This window comes from Cyprinodon tularosa, unplaced genomic scaffold, assembly GCF_016077235.1.
Source record: "Cyprinodon tularosa strain WSP-4 unplaced genomic scaffold, ASM1607723v1 ctg464, whole genome shotgun sequence".
NCBI classification, from domain to species: Eukaryota; Metazoa; Chordata; class Actinopteri; order Cyprinodontiformes; family Cyprinodontidae; genus Cyprinodon; species Cyprinodon tularosa.
In genome coordinates, this window is record NW_024039190.1 from 251,873 (window position 1) to 271,686 (window position 19,814).

At 37.9% G+C, this 19,814-nt stretch overlaps 1 protein-coding gene across 2 annotated transcripts in view; it reads right to left on the minus strand.

The window, feature by feature from the left end:
* Positions 1 to 17,855, minus strand: part of gnl2 (guanine nucleotide binding protein-like 2 (nucleolar)) — a 28,517-nt gene extending 10,662 nt beyond the window's left edge. The window contains exons 1-15 of one of the 2 annotated variants that reach the window (XM_038301250.1): positions 17,636 to 17,855; positions 14,348 to 14,432; positions 14,137 to 14,231; positions 13,840 to 13,979; positions 11,415 to 11,599; positions 11,245 to 11,311; positions 8,555 to 8,713; positions 8,332 to 8,445; positions 6,836 to 6,964; positions 6,449 to 6,553; positions 1,421 to 1,579; positions 1,173 to 1,280; positions 626 to 1,089; positions 242 to 339; positions 23 to 102 (exon numbers count right to left, since the gene is read on the minus strand). In XM_038301250.1, coding sequence (XP_038157178.1) covers positions 23 to 102; positions 242 to 339; positions 626 to 1,089; positions 1,173 to 1,280; positions 1,421 to 1,579; positions 6,449 to 6,553; positions 6,836 to 6,964; positions 8,332 to 8,445; positions 8,555 to 8,713; positions 11,245 to 11,311; positions 11,415 to 11,599; positions 13,840 to 13,979; positions 14,137 to 14,231; positions 14,348 to 14,432; positions 17,636 to 17,699 — 2,052 coding nt within the window. In that variant the 5' untranslated portion in view covers positions 17,700 to 17,855. The remainder of the gene's footprint in view (positions 1 to 22; positions 103 to 241; positions 340 to 625; positions 1,090 to 1,172; positions 1,281 to 1,420; positions 1,580 to 6,448; positions 6,554 to 6,835; positions 6,965 to 8,331; positions 8,446 to 8,554; positions 8,714 to 11,244; positions 11,312 to 11,414; positions 11,600 to 13,839; positions 13,980 to 14,136; positions 14,232 to 14,347; positions 14,433 to 17,635) is intronic. The other variant, XM_038301251.1, reaches the window with a different exon arrangement.
* Between the last annotated feature and the right edge of the window lie 1,959 nt (positions 17,856 to 19,814).

Consider the following 19,814-nt stretch of genomic DNA (forward strand, 5'->3'; position numbering starts at 1 on the left):
TTAGCAAACAAAACCTACTGACCTGTTTAGATGTAAGCCTGTGCTGCTGCAAGGACTCAACATCCTCCTCCATTTTTCTCTTCTTGGTCGCCTGGGTTGTAGCTGAAAAAATGAAATTATAGACAAAAAACAAGGAAAAAAAGAAAACAGCTGTTAGTGCATAAATGTCAACTGACCCAGCCAAAGGGTTGCACTGTTCAGAAATGTTGGACTTCCACCACAGAGCGATAAATGGGCGTACCTGTTACCAGAGTCTCTCCCTTCTGGGTTTGTTTAGCTGCTGCTTCCTGTTTGGTCTTCATGCCTGAAAGCACTTTGTCAGAAAGGGCCTTTGGTATTCTGTCCAAACAGATGGAGAAAGAGCAAACTGTGAAGTTTTCCAAGCAAAACCAGCTGTTTATTTCTTCTGGGATTTGCAGACATGAACTAAACTGGACCAAGATTAACTAAATAGTTGGTATTAAAATCGTGATATAGTCTATGGGCTTAAAATGATTGTTGCCACAGTTTGAATGAATGATATGCCTTTCTTCTCTTTGCCTGCATCTTATTACTGAATAAAAACTAAGGCTACAGTCCAAGACAAAGAAAACATGTAATAAGAAACTTGAACATCAGAACCTACCGGATGGCTGAGAAGCGCTTGGATTTGGCTCGGTCCAGGAACTGCTTGTACTTGGCTATTTTCTCATCATGCTCACGGATTACCTCCCGTAAACTCTTTTTGCCTTTCGTAGAGTCAGTCTGACACGATGTGTCCTCAGAGACCTCAGCGTCTCCTTCAGCTGGGTCTACGCTGGGCTCATCTTCCTCCTCATCTTCATCAACATCCTCCTCAGCGTCAGAGCCAGAAAAGTCAGACAAGTCTAAGTCTGGCATTTCCACCGGGATTAAATCTTCCTCAGTGAACTCTGGTGCCACGTTGATCTTGCCGAAGTTCTGTCGGACATTAGCCAGTATCTTCTGGACCTGCTCCTTCTGCCGCTGCTGCTCCTGTTCCCCTGAGATGACGTCCTGGTTCTCCAGCTGCTCCTCCTGAACCTTTTCCTCTGCAGCTGGTGGTGCTTCAATGGGCAATGTTTTTTCATCCTACAGCAGTTACAGTAATTGAGTAATGCACATGAAAAGAACCGAGCAGTGATGGAGAAGTGAAACATTTAGCTAAGTCTTACATCTGGATCTCCCTCAGGTCCAGGAGGCTTCACAAAGAAAGGGATCCGTCCTCTCTGCCAGTCATTCAACACCATTTTAGAGACCGTACTGAGATCAGGCTCACCTCCCTGTAAACGCAGATAAATCAAACTGTTTACATTTAATCTTTTGGAACCTGACAGCATTTTTATCAATATTCAAAGATCAATATCACAACAAAAAATGTAAGTAGCCTCGGGTAAAATTGTAATAGAAATGATGGGATGACCTTCAGAAGCTTCCCAGTACGAAAGGCCAGCTTCTCTAGGAAGTCTTCAGGTGAAGTCCATGTTGGAATACGGTACGTCTTCTGGATGTATTCAGGTTTGGCTCGCTCCAGTACCGCACCAATATGCTCTTCTGGGTTTTTTATCTTCTCCACTTGAACCTTATCAAGGAAGAAGAAATGCAATATACAGGTGCTGGTCATAAAATTAGAATATCATGAAAAAGTAGATTGATTTCAGTAATTCCATTTAAGAAGTGAAACTTGTATATTATATTCATACATTACATACAAACTCATATATTTCAGATGTTTATTTTGTTTAATTTTGATGATTACAAATGACAACAAATGAAAATCTCAAATTCATCATATCAGAAAATTAGAATATTGTGAAAAGGTTCAAAATTGATGGCCCCTGGTGCCACACTCTAATCAGCTAATTAACTCAAACCACCTGCAAAAGCCTTTAAATGGTCTTTCAGTCTAGTTCTATAGGCTACACAATCATGGGGAAGACTGCTGACTTGACAGTTGTCCAAAAGACGACCATCGACACCTTGCACAAGGAGGGCAAGACACAAAAGGTCATCGCTAAAGAGGCTGGCTGTTCACAGAGCTCGGTGTCCAAGCACATTAATAGAGAGGCGAAGGGAAGGAAAAGATGTGGTCGAAAAAAGTGTACAAGCAAGAGAGATAACCGCACCCTGGAGAGGATTGTGAAACAAAATCCCTTCAAAAATGTGGGGGAGATTCACAAAGAGTGGACTGCAGCTGGAGTGAGTGCTTCAAGAACCACCACACACAGACGTATGAAAGACATGGGTTTCTGCTGTCGCATTCCTTGTGTCAAGCCACTCTTGAACCACAGACAGCGTCAGAAGCGTCTTGCCTGGGCTAAAGAGAAACAGGACTGGACTGCTGGTGAGTGGTCCAAAGTCATGTTCTCTGATGAAAGTAAATTTTGCATTTCCTTTGGAAATCAAGGTCCCAGAGTCTGGAGGAAAAGAAGAGAGGCACTTCATCCACGTTGCTTGAAGTCCAGTGTAAAGTTTCCACAGTCAGTGATGGTTTGGGGTGCCATGTCATCTGCTGGTGTTGGTCCATTGTGTTTTCTGAGGTCCAGGGTCAACGCAGCCACATACCAGGAAGTTTTAGAGCACTTCATGCTTCCTGCAGCTGACCAACTTTTTGGAGATGCAGATTTCATTTTCCAACAGGACTTGGCACCTGCACACAGTGCCAAAGCTACCAGTACCTGGTTGAAGGACCATGATATCCCTGTTCTTAATTGGCCAGCAAACTCTCCTGACCTTAACCCCATAGAAAATCTATGGGGTATTGTGAAGAAGATGATGCAATACACCAGACCCAACAATTCAGAAGAGCTAAAAGCCACTATTAGAGCAACCTGGGCTATCATAACACCTGAGCAGTGCCACAGACTGATCGACTCCATGCCACGCCGCATTGCTGCAGTAATACAGGCCAAAGGAGGCCCAACTAAATACTGAGTGCTGTACATGCTCATACTTTTCATGTTCATACTTTTCAGTTGGCCAACATTTCTATAAATCCTTTGTTTTTATTGGTCTTCAGTAATATTCTAATTTTCTGATATGATGAATTTGAGATTTTCATTTGTTGTCATTTGTAATCATCAAAATTAAACAAAATAAACATCTGAAATATATGAGTTTGTATGTAATGTATGAATATAATATACAAGTTTCACTTTTTAAATGGAATTACTGAAATCAATCTACTTTTTCATGATATTCTAATTTTATGACCAGCACCTGTATAAACTTAAAACCTTTGATGATGGAAGTTATGCTAATTACAATGCTAAACCTCCCAAACAGCAAACATTTACCTTTCAAAAAAATACTTAAACTTAGTGTTTGAATTTCTTATATATTTCCCAGCGAAGGAAATTCTCCTTGTTTGGAAATTATCTGTATGCTTAACCAACCCTAAAACAAAACCTCAATGAGGTTTACATTCTTTAAAAAAGGCAGTTCTGGATTAACCCTGCTTTGGTTAAGATAAAATGAAAACAGACAAACACACACAAAAAAAACCCAACCCAACTAAAAACAGAGTTCACCGTTTTACTCAAAACCTGATACTTTTGAAAAAGGGAATGCACAAAAATAAGGGTTACCAGATTGCAAATACAGCAACAACATTTAGTGATAAAGATACTGAGTTTGAAAAAAAACAAAACTTAACATCAGTTTTATTCTGTGAGAAATATCCTTGAAATAAAGCCCAAAAGAGCAGATGTATATATTGAGCTACTAGGAAGAACTATAACAAGGTATAGAAATGACTAGGGGTGTAAATCTCATCCATCATGGCGATTCGATTCAGTATCGATTTCCTGACCCAACGATTCGATTATTTTCGATACTTAAGAATACACCACGATTCGATTCGATTCGATTAATCGATTAATCGGTTAATTTTTTTTTTATTATTATTATTTTTTTACACCTTACAGGCTAAACAAAGTTTCAAGTTTGAAATAAATCAATGAAAGCTGTAATATCATTATGCATTTTCTTTAGAAACAACAGCAAATAACAGAAGTAGAAAAGTTGCATCAAAAAATACTGCAAAAATACTGCACAATATCAGTGTAATGAGTTCAATGCAATACCTCGGCTCCAGAGAAACTGTCCAACATATTTTTTTAGAATGTAATAAATATATTCAGGAAAGAGAGATGTTGTGTAGAGAGTTAGACAGGAATAAAAATAAACTAGATATAAGGGAATTGTTTCAAAGGTCATCTGGGGATGTAGTTTTTGGGGGTATTTTTAATTTTCTAAGAAGAACGGGTATTTTAGGGAGAATATAATAGTTTGTCTGGTCCATACTCCATTCTGGAAGGTGGCGGTAATGCACCTATAAGTTGTTTGCCAACCGCCATTAAAAAAAAGAAGAAGAAGAAGGCTCCAGAGTGTTGACGTCACCGCCCCTTGAGAGACGCTCCGCTGCACCTCTCCCAGATTGTAGCTGACCGCAAACAGTGCAGCAGACAGGAGGCCGGCTAGTTTTCTTTTTATGACCGAAATTGCGGAAAACAACTCGTGAAGTTTGACCCGCTAGAAGAGCGAGGTGCGCGAGAACGCTGGGAGCCTTTTTCCAGCTGAATCTCCGCTCTTTTTGCCCCATTGTCCCTCCGTCGTCGGACTAAACTCGCCCCCACTTCCTCATCGCCTCGGCCGTATCTAGACCCACAGCGTGTAGCTCAGACCACGCTTAAATACTGGGCATAATTTAAAAATGTCTGTGTGAAGCTTGCTGCAACAAACTGCTGTAAGAGTATAACCAGGAAGCGCGGTAGGAGGGGAAAATAGGTTTAGCGGCACCGCAGCACGGGAGGGAGAATTACGCCCAGGAGCAAATGGATAAAAATAGACCGGAGGGGGAAAAAAAAACATTAATCGATTATCTTGCGGACGTGTCGATGCATCGGATCGTCGGCTTTTGGATCGATGCATCGATACAAAACGATTATTATTTACACCCCTAGAAATGACTGTAGTTTATTTCAGTTGACAGAGCCGCACTTGAAGTTGCTCTGTTCCCTGAGCTGCCATGGATCCTGTTATGGTCCATGCAGGTTTTAAAATATTTTACTGGAAGTCTTTGAGTTAAGGTTGTCATCTCCTGAGACTGCCATCTAGGCTTGGAATACTTATAATGATTATAATGTTTTATTTGTTTTGCATGTTGAATTTTTAAGGTCTCAAATTTCTAAACAAGAATTACATGCCTCAGTAATGCTAACCACCACTCTGCTACAATTGGAGATTAAGAGCTTTTAAAATGTTGCCTTTCTAAATAATTTTATATGGGAAACATTTATGACACTCCATGGGTTCCATTGTAGGTGTCCCTCAAAGCTGATGCAATTCATTCAGCTCACCACTAGATGGTGCACCAGTGTTAGAATCTTACACACCCACGCTTTACCCCAGGCTCACACCGACTCCGGTCGGTGGGTGCGGCGCCGCAGTGATTCCAAGTCATTAAAAAGACGTAAACCTCTCTCACCGGCTGCTGAGCTGTCCGGCTGCGGTTACCGAGACACTCCGGCGCTGCAGAAAATTCCGCAAGAAAGCTATCCTTGCGGCGTGCCGGAGCCCTCCGCAACAAGCTCTCGCAAAAATCCTTTATTTGGGCCGTGTTATCGCGTGAAGTTACGTAAACTCAAGTGAACTTCTGTTAAATCTCCGGACCTGTTGCCGGAGCCGCAGAGCCGCACCACACCGTAGTCAAAAGGGCGGTGTGAGAGGGGGTGTGCGGGAGTTGCGGTCTCCGTCGGCTCGGTAACTGCACCGGAGCCAGTGTGAGCAAGGGATTAAGAAAGGTCAAGAGTCTAAAGAGGAGCAGTGAACATTTTGAAATGTCATATCGTTATGCACCTGTGGATCAAAACTGAAAGAACCAGGCACAGCTATTCAAGGAAATCATCAAAATATGCCAATTAGAAACAAGAAGCTTTTTTTATTATATTTTTTCAAAGCACAGATTTTGTATTTAACATTAACGTCATAAAAACAAGGGTAACTTCCCAGAACCTAAACATTTTCAACTCAATTTAGTTTTGTTGGTAATGGTTTAAGGCTTTGTAGTAGCCAAGTATGAACCTGGAAGACTACTGTAGATTAACCCTTGATTGGCATAGTTTTTTTTTTTTTTTTATATAATTTTTATTTTATTTTTTCCCCAGTGCAAAAAATGAACTGAGGGAGTGGTGGCCTAGTGATTAAGGCATTGCACATGGAATCCAGAGTTTCTGAGTCCGAGCCCCACTCCCACAGACTGCCACTGTGGGTCCCTGAGCAAAGACCCTTAACCCCGCACGATTGCAGCCCACTGCACCCCAGGGGGGATGGGTTAAATGCAGAGAGTGGATTTGTTGCTCTGTAGTTGTGACAGTGTAATGACAATAAAATGCTGAAAAAAAAAGAAAACAAAAAAAAAGAAAACTAATGGACAAAAAGAAAAACGTACCACTCCCTTGAGGACAATATCAGACTCACTGTCCTCTGATGGGTAAACAACACCGGGGCAGTCTATGAGGAAGATGCGTCTCATGAGTGTGATGTACTGCCACACCTAGGAGAGGGATGCCAGCCATTAGCAGTAGTAAGCAGTTACAGGTCGGTGCTTTAATTAGCTTTTAGCATCAGTACATACTGGCTGCCACTATTAGAACTTTGATTCATGAACAGAACAAAGCTCACAGCATAAATGTTAATACCTCTGCTTTTACAGATATTTATATTTACAGAGCCTTGAGGATTTATATCCTACTAAGATCTTCCTATTTAAATTCTAATAATAAAGTCAACTTTTTTGTATAGACTTTCAACATAAAATAAAGAATATCAACCTAACCTTTGTTTCTCCAGCAATGGGTGCCACGTTGCAGACCTTCTTGGATCGCAGAGTGTTTATAACTGAACTCTTTCCAACATTTGGATAACCGATGAAACCCACACTTATTTGCTTCTTGTCTTTGTGGAGCTGTACGTGAAGAAAAAAAAGAAATAAAGCTCAGCCTGCTGGGATACAATTTTTAAAAAGAACACTTTAATTAAATATAGTAAAAAAATTGATGTTTTTTTTGTTTCAAAGCATAAATCCAGGGTTATCACAAGAACAAAGAACAAATGGAGCTTGAAAATTGTTTCTAAAGGTCAGTTTTCTGGAACTAAAATCTCTGGACAGAAAAGCAGCTCATAATTTTAAACATTCCACTTCATCGATCAAGCATGTTAGAAGCAAAATAAAGGCATGGACTGGTAGAAAGCCCAACGAATAATGAGTTTATGATATTTCTCAATGTTTTTCATAACTACTTGAAAAAAAAAAAAAAAAAAAAAGGAAAATAAAAAACAGCACCGGCAAACTACAGATAACAGGAACATCAGTTTTTATATACCGTATTTTCACGACTATAGGGCGCATATAAAAGTCTTTTTTTCCCCCTCAAAATGTGCGCCGCGCCCTATAGTGCGGTGCGCCCTATAGTGCGGCGCGCCCTATAGTGCGGCGCGCCCTATAGTGCGCCGCGCCCTATAGTGCGCCGCGCCCTATAGTGCGGTGCGCCCTATGTGTTGTTAATGCGGACGTTGTTAAGACCACCATGAGAACGTTAAAGGGGGAAGTGTTACTGCGCCTTTTAGTATGGTGCGCCTTATGGTCGTGAAAATACGGTATTAGATGGTCAAAGAAAGCTAAATTGTTCCTCATTTCCTTTGTATGAAAAAAAAAAAAAAAAGTACTTCTGATGTGAGGTTAGGTGAGTTAAGCTTTCTGTGGTTTTCCACACCAATAGCGCTCCCATTCCGCTTCATACAACTAGTCAGCTGATCCAATAAGAGACTACTATATTTTTCCCTACAGGAAAAAGCTCAAATGTGGACCTTTGGAAATATCCATGCTCACAAAACAAAAAATAACAAAGAAAGTTAGAATAAAACTACTGCAGTGGGAAGAAAAGAACCGCTCTGAGGCATCTTGTTCTTATCGTAGCACTTGCTTGCTAAAAAGCCTTCCTAAAAACCTGGAGGCAGCTGAGATTATTAACCTAAAATAATTATTTTGGATTCCTCTTGCCCGTGGACAGCTGGAGATAGGCACCGGCACCCCTCGCGACCCCACTTGGGATTAAGCGTGTCAGAAATGAAACCATTTTGGATAATAGCATTCCAAATGATTTACTCTTTAATTTGATATATTATATTCATGATTCCATTTAGTTGTAATGCTGGAATAAAAATTCTCAGACCAGTATAGATTTAAAATATAGATTTTGATTTAATTTCACATTTCTATTTAGCCTCCATGCTCTACAAGATAAGGGTTTCCATCTGATGGAATCAGCTCACCTTCCCAAACTGCCTGAGGAGCTGGATGAGAGAGCCTTTACCAAAGGAGTTGGTCAGGCTAGCATGGAAAGCCAGAGTCGGATACTCTTGTGACAAAACAGCAACCCACCGTTTCTGATTTGAGGGAAAATTGAGACATAATAAAAAAAAAAAAAAAAAAAGTATGCATTACGGGCACAGCAACACAGCAAAGCAAAGATGAAACATGCTAGAAATATCTCACCGTAACCCAAGTAGGGATGAGGTCACATTTGTTTAATACAAATATGAGATGTTTCCAAGGCTTCTCTTTTTTCAGGTATGTCTCGATGCTCTTGGAGCGGGTTCCTATCGGATCACGGGCGTCCAGCACTTGGATGATGACATCAGACGAGTCAATCACCTTTAAAACAAGATTGAGCACACGTTGGTTTGTTGCGCCAAAGGCAGAATGGGCCCTAAACTACTGGCTGTTAAGTTCAAACCTAAATAGCGAACTATCACACTGAAACGGCCTATCCAGAAAAGAACCTCAGCTCAATAATCAGGACTGCAAGTGGGACAGATGATGCTTCTAGAGCATGGAGAAAAATAAAAAATAAATGACTAGTTTACCTGCCAAACTAACTGATGCTCAATGCTAGGGCTGCAACAACGAATCGATAAAATCGATAAAAATCGACTTTTAAAAGCGTTGGCAACGAATTTCATCATCGATTAGTTGTGTCGCGCGATTAATGCGTCATCCGCTGCCGTCGTCATCACTGCAGCTTGGCTGAAACGGGGGAAGAAAAAAAAATACGGCAGCGCCGCAGGTGCAGTGTTGCCAACTCAGCGACTTCGTCGCTATATTTAGCGACTTTTCAGACCCCTCCAGCGACTATTTTTCAAAAAAGCGACTAGCGACAAATCTGGCGACTTTTTACGGTGTCACTGGCGGCTTTTGGAGACTCTTACGTGAAAGCATGTATCGTTCCTCCAGCAGCAGCTGCTGCCGTGGGGTGCCTCCCCCATCCCAACCCGTTCTCCAGCTCCCACAGGAGTCCCTCTCAGCGCTGCAGTCAGAGCAGCAGGATGTTCACCCTCAGCGTCCAGACTGCAAATGAAGCGCGCATGCGCCGGGATTGACGGCGCAAATTGATCACAATAATTAAAATAGCTTGCGCTTTGTAAAGTGAAAAAAGTCGTAACATGCAACTTTTGTAAAAACAAATTAACATGGCACGGAAGCACCACTGTTATGACGCAGCACCTGAAAAGAAAACACATTGGAGCCTTCAATGGCAGTGAAGAGAGCTGATCAGCAGGATGAGTAACCATGTTTGTTTCATTTTAAAGAGGGGAAACGTAACGTCAGTTTCTCAGGTAGCTCATCTGATGCTTTCCTTACCGTGTTAGTAGGTTACAGACAGTGATAAGGTTGGCTACTTATTTTACTTTTAATTTAATTTGAATTAGCTTAAGCAGCGTTTACATTTACTTTATAAATAAATTAACTTGCAAATTATGAGGGCAAGGCTTTTAAAGTTTAAATCTTCAGGCAAAGATAAAGTAAAGAAGATCCTGCAATTTATGGAAGTAAAGCAGAATAAAATCAAGCAAGATCAGTAATATGTCAATTAATTATATGCCACATTCCCATGTAAATATCTGTCTTTGGAGGATGTGTTTTATTAGCACCCCTAGTTCTCTCATTTTTATTCCAAATACAATTTATCATTTGAATCACAGGGCTATTTTTATCTCTATGGTTCAGTATTTTCTCAAGTAGCAACTTTAACTGCTATACTTTCCTGTCTTAAAAGGCAGAACTCTTCTAGTAAAAAAAAAACAACAACTCATTTTTTTAAATGGGAGGACCTATGGTTTGAACCCCTCAGGGGCTTTTAAAAACAAAAATGTCTTTTTTGCGCTTTATGAAACAAAGTACCCTATATTTTGTGGATGTACAGCTACATTTCTCATGTAAGTTTGCGTAGTTTTAACACAAACATTTATTTTTCATATTGCACCAGTACAGTTAATGAGCAACCTGTACTTGTGTGCTTGTTTGGTATGTCTAAAATGTTTATTTTGGAATAAAGAGGTTAATATAAAAAATATTTTTTGTCCGATTCATCGATCAATCGAAAAAATAATCGGCCGATTCATCGATTTTTAAAATAATCATTAGTTGCAGCCCTACTCTATGCTTTCTGCAACCTTTCTTCATCAGTTTAGGGCTCAGACAACAAAATATGCTCCTGATATGAATCAATGACCCTTTTATTGGTTTGGCTTGCAGCAGTAAAGCACTGCAACATCAGGGTCTAGGTTTTTTTTAGAGAACCAATCCCTTGTTCACTGCAGCATCTAATAACCTTTGCTTTTATCCAATATTTGGAGAAAGCACTGGTGCGGTTGTTTCGATCAGCTGAAGCTGGCTGAACGACTCTAATGCCAGTCCTGTGTCTGTTAGAAAAGTTCATCCACTTTCTAGTGGGCCAACATCATGATGGTTTATATTCCAAACCAAACCCATTTATAAATATTTAGACAACAGAGGATGTTATCATAGCCTAAAAACCATGCAAACATTAGATACAACAACCTACATGTTCTTTCCCCAGCATTATTCTTTTCAAAAAATGATTGTTGATATTTTTTCTTTGTCAAGAAACATTTAAATGTGTAAATTCTGTTTTAGCACAGAAAAAAAAGTACAAGTGAGCCAAAATTTTAAAGAAGCTAAGGACAATCAAACAGAAACCAATGTTTGTTTTTATACAACGTAACACTAATAAGACAGCAGCAGCTCGACTGTATGGTAGCTATTTTCTCAATTTGAGAATCCCTTGAATTGACTGGGACCAGTCAGATCTGCTGTCACTGTTTCCCACCACGACTCAAACCAGGAAGCTACAAATGTTTGAAAAAACACTTTAAATCTCTTACCTTGTAAAGTTCTCCCCAGATCCTCTTTGACTGGCCCTTTTTGAAAATCTCTTCACGCACTTCCTCCCTGTTCAGGAAAAAATAAAATAAAAGTCATTATCAATAACCATATCATACCATAAAAAAAAAAAAAAAAAACATTTTGCAATTAGAGCAAGTGAACCTCTTACCGGACGCCTGTGTCCTCCATCACCAGGTTGCTATCCTTCTCTGCGTCGTAGTTCAGGACCGAAGCCTCTGCTCTCTCTAGGAGGTCCTTCACATCTCCAACCATCAGACTGGGCCGCTTCCTCTGAGCCTTCGGTCCAAATGTGGTCTCAAAACCCTCCGTGTCTAGAATGTGCACCTTAGAGTTCTGCAACAACATAGAAAAACCATTTAAGAGCACTGACAGTATTCAAGAACATTGAATTAGAAACATTAAAGAAGAATGATCTACAACAGATTATGAATCCAGAAACCACATTTTGTTTTTTGAAACGACACAACCAGCCTATGAGATTTTTCTTAGAAGTAAATAATTCTTCAGTTCCACAAAATATATAGCTAAAAAGTCAATATAAAAGAGTTGCTCATATATCTAAAGGTAAGGTGTAGGGGCACGCAGGTGGCACAGTGGTTAGTGTGCACAACTCATGTACGGAGGCCTTAGTTGTCGATGCAGCCAACCTGGGTTTCGAACCCGGTCTGTGGTCCTTTCTCGCATGTCTGTCCCTCTGTAATACCCCCTTTCCTGTCAGCCTACTGTGAGAGAAAGTTCCACTAGTGCCGTAAAACCTCAAAAAAAAAAAAAAAAGTTATGGTCATGCATAAATAAAATGCATGCCATATTTTTGAGTTAAATTTAAAGTGAATTAGGGCCGAAACAATTAATTATGTATGTAATTCCCATTTACATAGATTACATTACTCGAATAATCAAAAAAATAATCAACAGATTAATCAATTTACAAATAATCAAATTTTTCCCTCTATTTAATCTTGCAGCCCTAGATTAAATAGAGGAAAAGCTCCAACTGATGGAGAATATTTTGCATAGAAAGCGTCCAAAGCTTTAGGACAAATATAGAATACCATAATATGTAATGTTAAAGCCTTTGAGCCTGTTCTAGCACTCAGTGTTCACACCCTACGACTTTAAAGAACATATTAGCATTTTAACTCTGTAATTTTTAGCTCTTTGTGAAATAAACATCATTTTAGAAGGAAAATGAGATATTTATGTTGTGTCTCACTACACTTCATGCTGACATGCAGGCCGTACTCGGGCTCATAAGTTTCATTTAACTTGTTTTAAAAAGGCTCAAACTTCTGTATGTAGTTGTAGGTCTGTTTGGATGTTTAGTCCCTTGTGTTTGGTAGTTTTCAGTTATTGCATGACAAATTTAGATTTCAGAGGTGCTTTTGTGAACGACTGTCTTAAAAAGAAATCAGGTACAAAATGCCAGCCATCTGTTTTCATTTCTAAATGCACATCTGTAGAAGTAAAATCTAATTAGCAAAATACACTAAATTGATATACATTTCACAGACAGAGGGAACAGTTGTGTGTGGAGCCACTTCTTGAAGGATGTAATGTGTTGGATGAAGCATCTGCATTAGTGAAAAACACTCAAAATTTATCAGGATAAATCCCCCTTGCTGTGACACGGTGTAGAATTGGTTACATCCTGCAATACATGTAGTTTTCTTGATGGGTGATGGGGATGTTTTTTTATCATTGAAGGCAAGATCCACTAAGCTAAAAACAATCTAAACATTAAAACCTTTTTAGAAACTGCAAAATACTTCAGCCTGGTCTACAAGGAAAGTGACCACAGAGGAGTGAATTAGATCAAAGCTTGAGCTATTTTGCAAAGAGGAACATCCTAAAATGTCCCTTTCCAGATGTACAAAGCAGATTAAGGTATTGTGGGTAGTAGGGTTGTCAAAAGTATTGATACTCAAAAGAGTATAGATACTGAAAAGTTGTATCCGGATACAATACTCATTTTCAAAAGTATCGATACAGTGCTACCACCAGTGGCACCTAAACAGTCATTCATCTTATGCGCAGATTACAGGAAAATGCACTTTCTGAACACTGTTTGATTGAATAATTCTGTTCACTTTTCGGTTTCAGACTTTTTTCTGTAACAGGTGCAGCTGCTGGGAATTTTTTTTTTTTAACTGGTTTGGCTAGTGTCATTGTTATGTGTGTAAAGCATAGCCAAGGAAGGAACACTTAATTTTAATTTTGTAAGTTTTTTATCAAGCTTGCTTAATATTGTGCACAGTATACAACCTCAAAATGTTGTTTATTGTATTTATTTATCTATTTATTGTATTTTGTTTATTAATGAAAAAAATTCTGTTGAAATTTTGGAGTCTTTGTTTTTATCCTTGTGGTATCGAAAATGACATTGAGTATCGAATATTTTACTTAGTATCGGTATCCAGTTGAAAAGTTAAGTATTGTGACAACCCTAGTGGGTAGGTGAGCTAAATGCAGATGGCTGCTACACTTTCCAGGGTTTCTTCAAAAAAAAAAAAAAAGGAAAATCAAAATCCTTTTTTCTAACTGCAAAAGTTCACTATTGCTATTATTTTACTCACATGAGCTTTGACTCTGTCATGGAGAAGAGACATGGGCAGTTTGCTTTGCCTCATCACCACACGATATGGATCCTTCTGCACCGCCCCCATCTCTTCTTGGAACTTCTGCAGGGATGACTGCTTTATCACCCGAGTGTTTGCTAAAAAAAAACAACTGATTAAGACTCAATAGGTTTAAATATTCAAAAATTGATCAGATATGAAAAAAAAAGTCCACTAATTACATTAGAGGATATTATAAACAACAGGAGATTCTCAAACATCATTAGCAGCAACAGAAAAACAACATTTACTCACCAAACCATTTGATGTTGGGTTCAACTCTGGCGACTGTTCCTGGAGTTACAGTAGACTGGTACTGTAGAGGTTTAATCACTTTCCCTTGTTTGTTACTGTAGACAGAACCAAACCGCTAGTGTTAATACAGGAAGTATATTTTTTTAAATTTACCTGAAATCACCATAAAATTCTGTTAGAAACATTAGCAGAATATATTTTCATCCATTACCATCTTTGTTTTTGTCTGTACATATTCAGACGCTTGATGGTGGCTCTGTCCCTCATGTTGTTCCCGCCTGCCCCCTTGACTCGATCTGTGAACATTAAGATCTTTGATAATTCACCATCAAGACATTTCCTTTAAACAGTTCAACTTTACACAGTTATATAGAAAAATAGCATAAAAAACAACAAAAATGTATTCTTTACATTAATACCATCACCTCAAACAATTCGACTTTTACATCCACACTCTTCTCAGTAAAATACTTTTCTGTGTAAAAATCTCTACATCATGTTGATCAAGTTAATTATTTGAGCGCCACTGACAAAATTTAGTAAAAAATATTAAAATAGCTCAGAAATGGATTTTGCTGATAAAGAAACCAACAGAAAAAAAGGTTTAATCAGGACAAACCAAGAAGGGAAAAAGGCCATCAACTTCCTGCAATTGAGCTATAATGTGGCCTAAAAAAAAAAAAAAAAAAAATACCATTAAGCCTTGCAGAGGAATTAAATCACTTGAGATTTTCCCGAAGGACCTTATTCGATAGCCGACTGACGCAGAGTTTCAGGACAGATGATTAATAGATTTAAAATGATAAATTCAATTTTATGTTTATAAAGATTTAATTTCTGGAAATCAGAGCTAGTATCCTGAAACTTTTTGATGCACCTCATTTAAAAAAAAACCTGAATCAAATGAGTAGCTCGTTCCCATGCCAGTGCTGGGCTAAATGAGGGGATTGAGCCTTTCGATTCAGGTGTGTTAGAGAAGAGTAGAGGTGAGTATTGGCATGAGTGTTGCGATTCGATACATGTCGCGATACTTGGGTCACAATACGATATTATCACGATATTGCAGTATCACTATATATTGCCATATTTTCCCCAGCTATCAAAATCAAATGATGAGATAAAACAGCAAGTGCTGTATATTTTCATCAGAAAATATTGATTAGGTATTATTATCCATGTTGTTTGGGGTTTTCTTCCACTGTGACTGCCTCAAATACAGATTTGGTGCTGCACGCACAGTTAAAGGGCTCCACAGCACTTTCTGCCAGAGTGGTGGTGCAGAGGTAGCCCATTTTCCCATCAATGTTTTATGTAACCATTTTTTTTTAATCGATACTAAGAAGTGAAAGATCGATATTATATTGGGCAGCCGAATATCACGATATATCGCCAAAACGATTATTTCCCACACCCCTAGAGAAGAGATGCATCTAAAAGTTACAGGATGGTAGTGCTTGAGGACTGGACTTGAGCACCCCTGGCCTAAACCTAGTAGAGAATGTGGATGCAGGAGCTTGCGCTGCAACCAAAAGGTTGTGGGTGGAAGTCCCAACACTGGCTTTCAGTGTTGTGTCTTTGGGCAAGACACGACCCGCATTGCCTACTGACGGTGGTCAGAGGGCTCAGTGGAACATGTACACACCAGCCTCACTTCTGTCAGTGAGCCCAAGGGAAGCTATGGCTACAATGTAACTTACCACCATCAGTGTGTACGTGACTGTTTGATTGACAGAATGCAGTGTAAAGCCGGGCATACACTATGCGATATTTTAAATTGTTGCAAGCAGCTACAGCTCTGTATGACGAAACAGCAAGGTTTAAAAGTTCACTACTCACGATGTATGGTCTCACACCGTGCAGACCGACGCTCTAATGCGACCATACGATGGTCGACTGAATTTCAAACATGTTTGATTTTCTCCCGACCTTACGATTCCTGATCAGGAGGTGGTCGTGGGAGGCTAATCACCTCTCGTTTCCCCCTGTATACTACATATGACCAGGCTGAAAGTCTGCCTGATTGAAAAATTCTCGCACAACTGGAAAACGGGCCCAGAATTGGCAAAAAAAAAAAAATATATATATATATATATATATATATATCGTACAGTGTATGCCCAGCTTAAAGCGCTTTGTTCAAGTCTCCCAACTTGAAATAGCGCTATAGAAGTAAAGCTAATTTACTCTTGTTACATAAAGGGAGTTTTCTGCTGCCTATGTCAATATTTAGAATATTTTTCTGCAGTTAATACTGTAGGCCACGGAAAATGATTAAATAATAAATCTTAATGTTTAAAACATAACAAACAGACATAAATCTAGTAAATATATACACTTTTGTCATATCTTTTATAATGCGTTTGACTTGTGGAACTCTGTTGATGTACGCTGCAGAGTTTCTACCCGGGTCCCCTTGTAAATGAGATCTTGGTCTCAGTGGGGTTTTCATCTGGTTAAATAAAGAAAAGTGAAAATAAGTTACTTTGTAGCATGAATTAAAAGTGACAACATAAATCAAGACATTACGGTATTAAAGGTACTTTTTTTTTGTTGGACTTGAGGATAGTCCAATTTTCAGACTGCCTAACTGAAGGGATTTATTAGCTAAGAGACATTGTTATCAAAATCAACAAAATAAAATAAGACATTGTTTTGCTTAAGATTTAAAGTTGCAAAATACATCAAAGATTTTTTTTCAGTGCAAAATGATTGTGCGCAATATTGCAAAAGCAAATAAGTGATAGAGCAGTAGGAGAACGCCCTTAAAATCTAAGTGGGATATTCATTTAAAATATTATAATATATTTGGATATTAGTATGTTTTAATCATAATCCCTGTCCTCATTAAATGGCCATGTTTTTTTCTTCTTCTAATATTTAGTCAGATCCTGCATTATGGAAATCAAAAAGTCAATGATATTCTACATTTATTGGGGTTAAACCCTTTCATGTTAAAGTCACGGATAAACATATAACAATTTCTTTTATTCTATTCACTCCATCATGGTTTTGGTCTTATCACCTTTATGCTGACAACCCAAATTCAAAATTATTAAAACAATGTTTGTCCACCAAGAAGAAGGATTTGTTTTTTCCATTGCATCTGGAAACGAACATGATGATGCTTTACCTTACAAGTTAGCAGAGATTTTTGGCTTTAAAATGATATTTCTGAATAATGTCACTTCCCATTTGCCCCATAAACACACGTATTAGTTTATATAAATCTACAATTAAAAGTATAAGCCTGTTGTGACAAACTTAAAGTCACATTGATGCACGGTACGTGTAAATTTAAATGATTTCACTAGTTTCCAAATAGTGTGGATAGTACCGCTAAATAGTTTAGCCTGAGAAACAACTGTGTCCTTAAATATATTATTTCAATTAACTTTAAGATCCCAATATCATCATCGTCGTTCGCATCCAGCAGACAGAAGATTAAGCTAACGGTATTAGCTACAGTTAGCTCCAGGTGTAAACAAGCTTGCTTCCTTACCGGGGTTGGAGCTTGACGAGGACGGGTTTATGGAGCTCTTTCCCTTAAACTGTGGCTTCACCATGTTGGCTGCGTGCTAGGCAAGCCCTTCCACAGGAAAATAAAAAATGTAAACCAAATGGAGGTAAATAAAAGCTGTAGTTTGAAGCCTTCCCCTCTTTCCTCAGAGATGTTAAAGTCTGCACGTGTCCCACTGTTGAAACCGGAAGAACCTCACGACCAGAGGAAACAATTCTTCTTCTTCTTCTTGAAATTCTTATGGCGGTTGGCAAAAAGGTTAGGTAAACATTACCGCCACTAACTGGTAAGGAGTGTGGACCCAGCAAATTAAAAGCTGTAAATTCAAAAAATATTTTTAATATTTATTAAGTACAGCATGCGATTTAAAATATAATTTTCTGTTAAAAATCAATATCTATTTATTAAGATACATGTTTTCCTTTTTTACTCTTCATGTTAACCGGAACTAGCCAGTGGCTATACAATATTTTCTCCAGAAGAGGGCGCAATCCTATATGAGTTAAAGAGTCGGGGCATTTCATGTTGACTGAAAAGATGAAGACGATAAATTAGGAGGTTCAGACTTTATTGTAAAATCTGATTTTGAGGTTAGCAGGATTCCATTGAAGCTGTCCAACTTCCACAAGCAGATTTTACATTATTCGAAAATGATATTCACATTTATATGAATATAACTAACCCTAACCCATATGGAACAATAGAGTAACAATATTTAAGCATAAATCTATTTTCAAAAAGGAATGGTTCAACAAAGACATTATTTTGGTTAGAGATTTCTTGCATTATAGTGTTATTTTCAATAAAAAAAAAAATATTATTTGAATTGTTCTCAAAGGAAGTATAACTCGATTCCACTGCCTTTAATTCAAATGTTAGGTTATATAATAACTCATCACTATTACTCCCCACCCTGTTGATTGCACAATGCAATATGTTTGACAAGAAATGTACTAACAATCTCATTAGCAGTCTTTTGAAAGCCAGAAAATGTCATGATTATGATTGATCTATTAGGAAGGGAGATATTCCTGTTAGTATAGATGCATACCACAAGTCAAAGAGACTCAATTAAAAGTCATGAGCAAAATTGACCCTGACGCAGAATAAAAGAAAATATTTGCTTTCTTTGGTGGATCAATGTTCATTTTTTAATAATAGTCAAACCCTTGTACATTTGTTCTAGTACACAACACTTTTGGATTAAGATGAAAGATTGGATTTCTCTAAAAAATTAATGATGTGCCCCCATTTGCATTATATGATGTATTTTTTATACAGACGATCATTTGTATTTCTGTGCTAAATGGAGAAATGCTAAACCTTCCTTTCAATTGTTTATTAATGACTTTAAGAAATGTTTTCATCCTTTAAAAAGCTGAAAAAAGACAGATATGGAAGAAAATTGAGTTTGAACTTTTTCTAATTTCTGCTATTCTAAATACCACCCACCTTTATTGTATCTTAGAATTCCATGGCTCCTTCTATGTTCCAATTTAAGTTTTTGTCTTCACAAAAATCCCCTGCTGTCACATATATCATTTTGTATATTGTATTATAATTAATCTTCAGTTGTGTGTTCATATTTCATTGCTTAATAAGATGAAAAGAAAAGACAAATAACTTAAAAGCTGCCACATATTACATTGAAATGAAATAAAGTAGATCACAAATGCATCTTCACTTAAGTCCTAACTGAAAACCATAGCTTAACATATAATCTTGTATTATTTTGTCCATTTAGACCCATTTCAAAACCACCAACTAACGTATATCCATGTTTAGTTTAGTTCAAGTTTAAGTCACATTTTGTTGATATATTTAATATTGTGACTGAAAGGCTGATGCAAACGCTTATGAACAAATGCTTTCGTTCAACAAAATTAAGCAATCCTTCACTTATCAATAAACAATTCAGTAATAATACTTCCTTTGCAGTGATAATTTTCAAATACAATGTCAACAGCTTTTTTAAAAACGAGAATGAATGTACATAACTTTAACTCAAAATTAGGAATTTACATTTATTTCTAAAATTATATTTACTCCTGGAATAGAAAATAACATTTGAATACAATCTAGTCGTGATAAGTTTTTGCTTTTTTCACATTAATTGCATTATTCTACAATATACAAGATCAAGATAAATTTCATAATATTT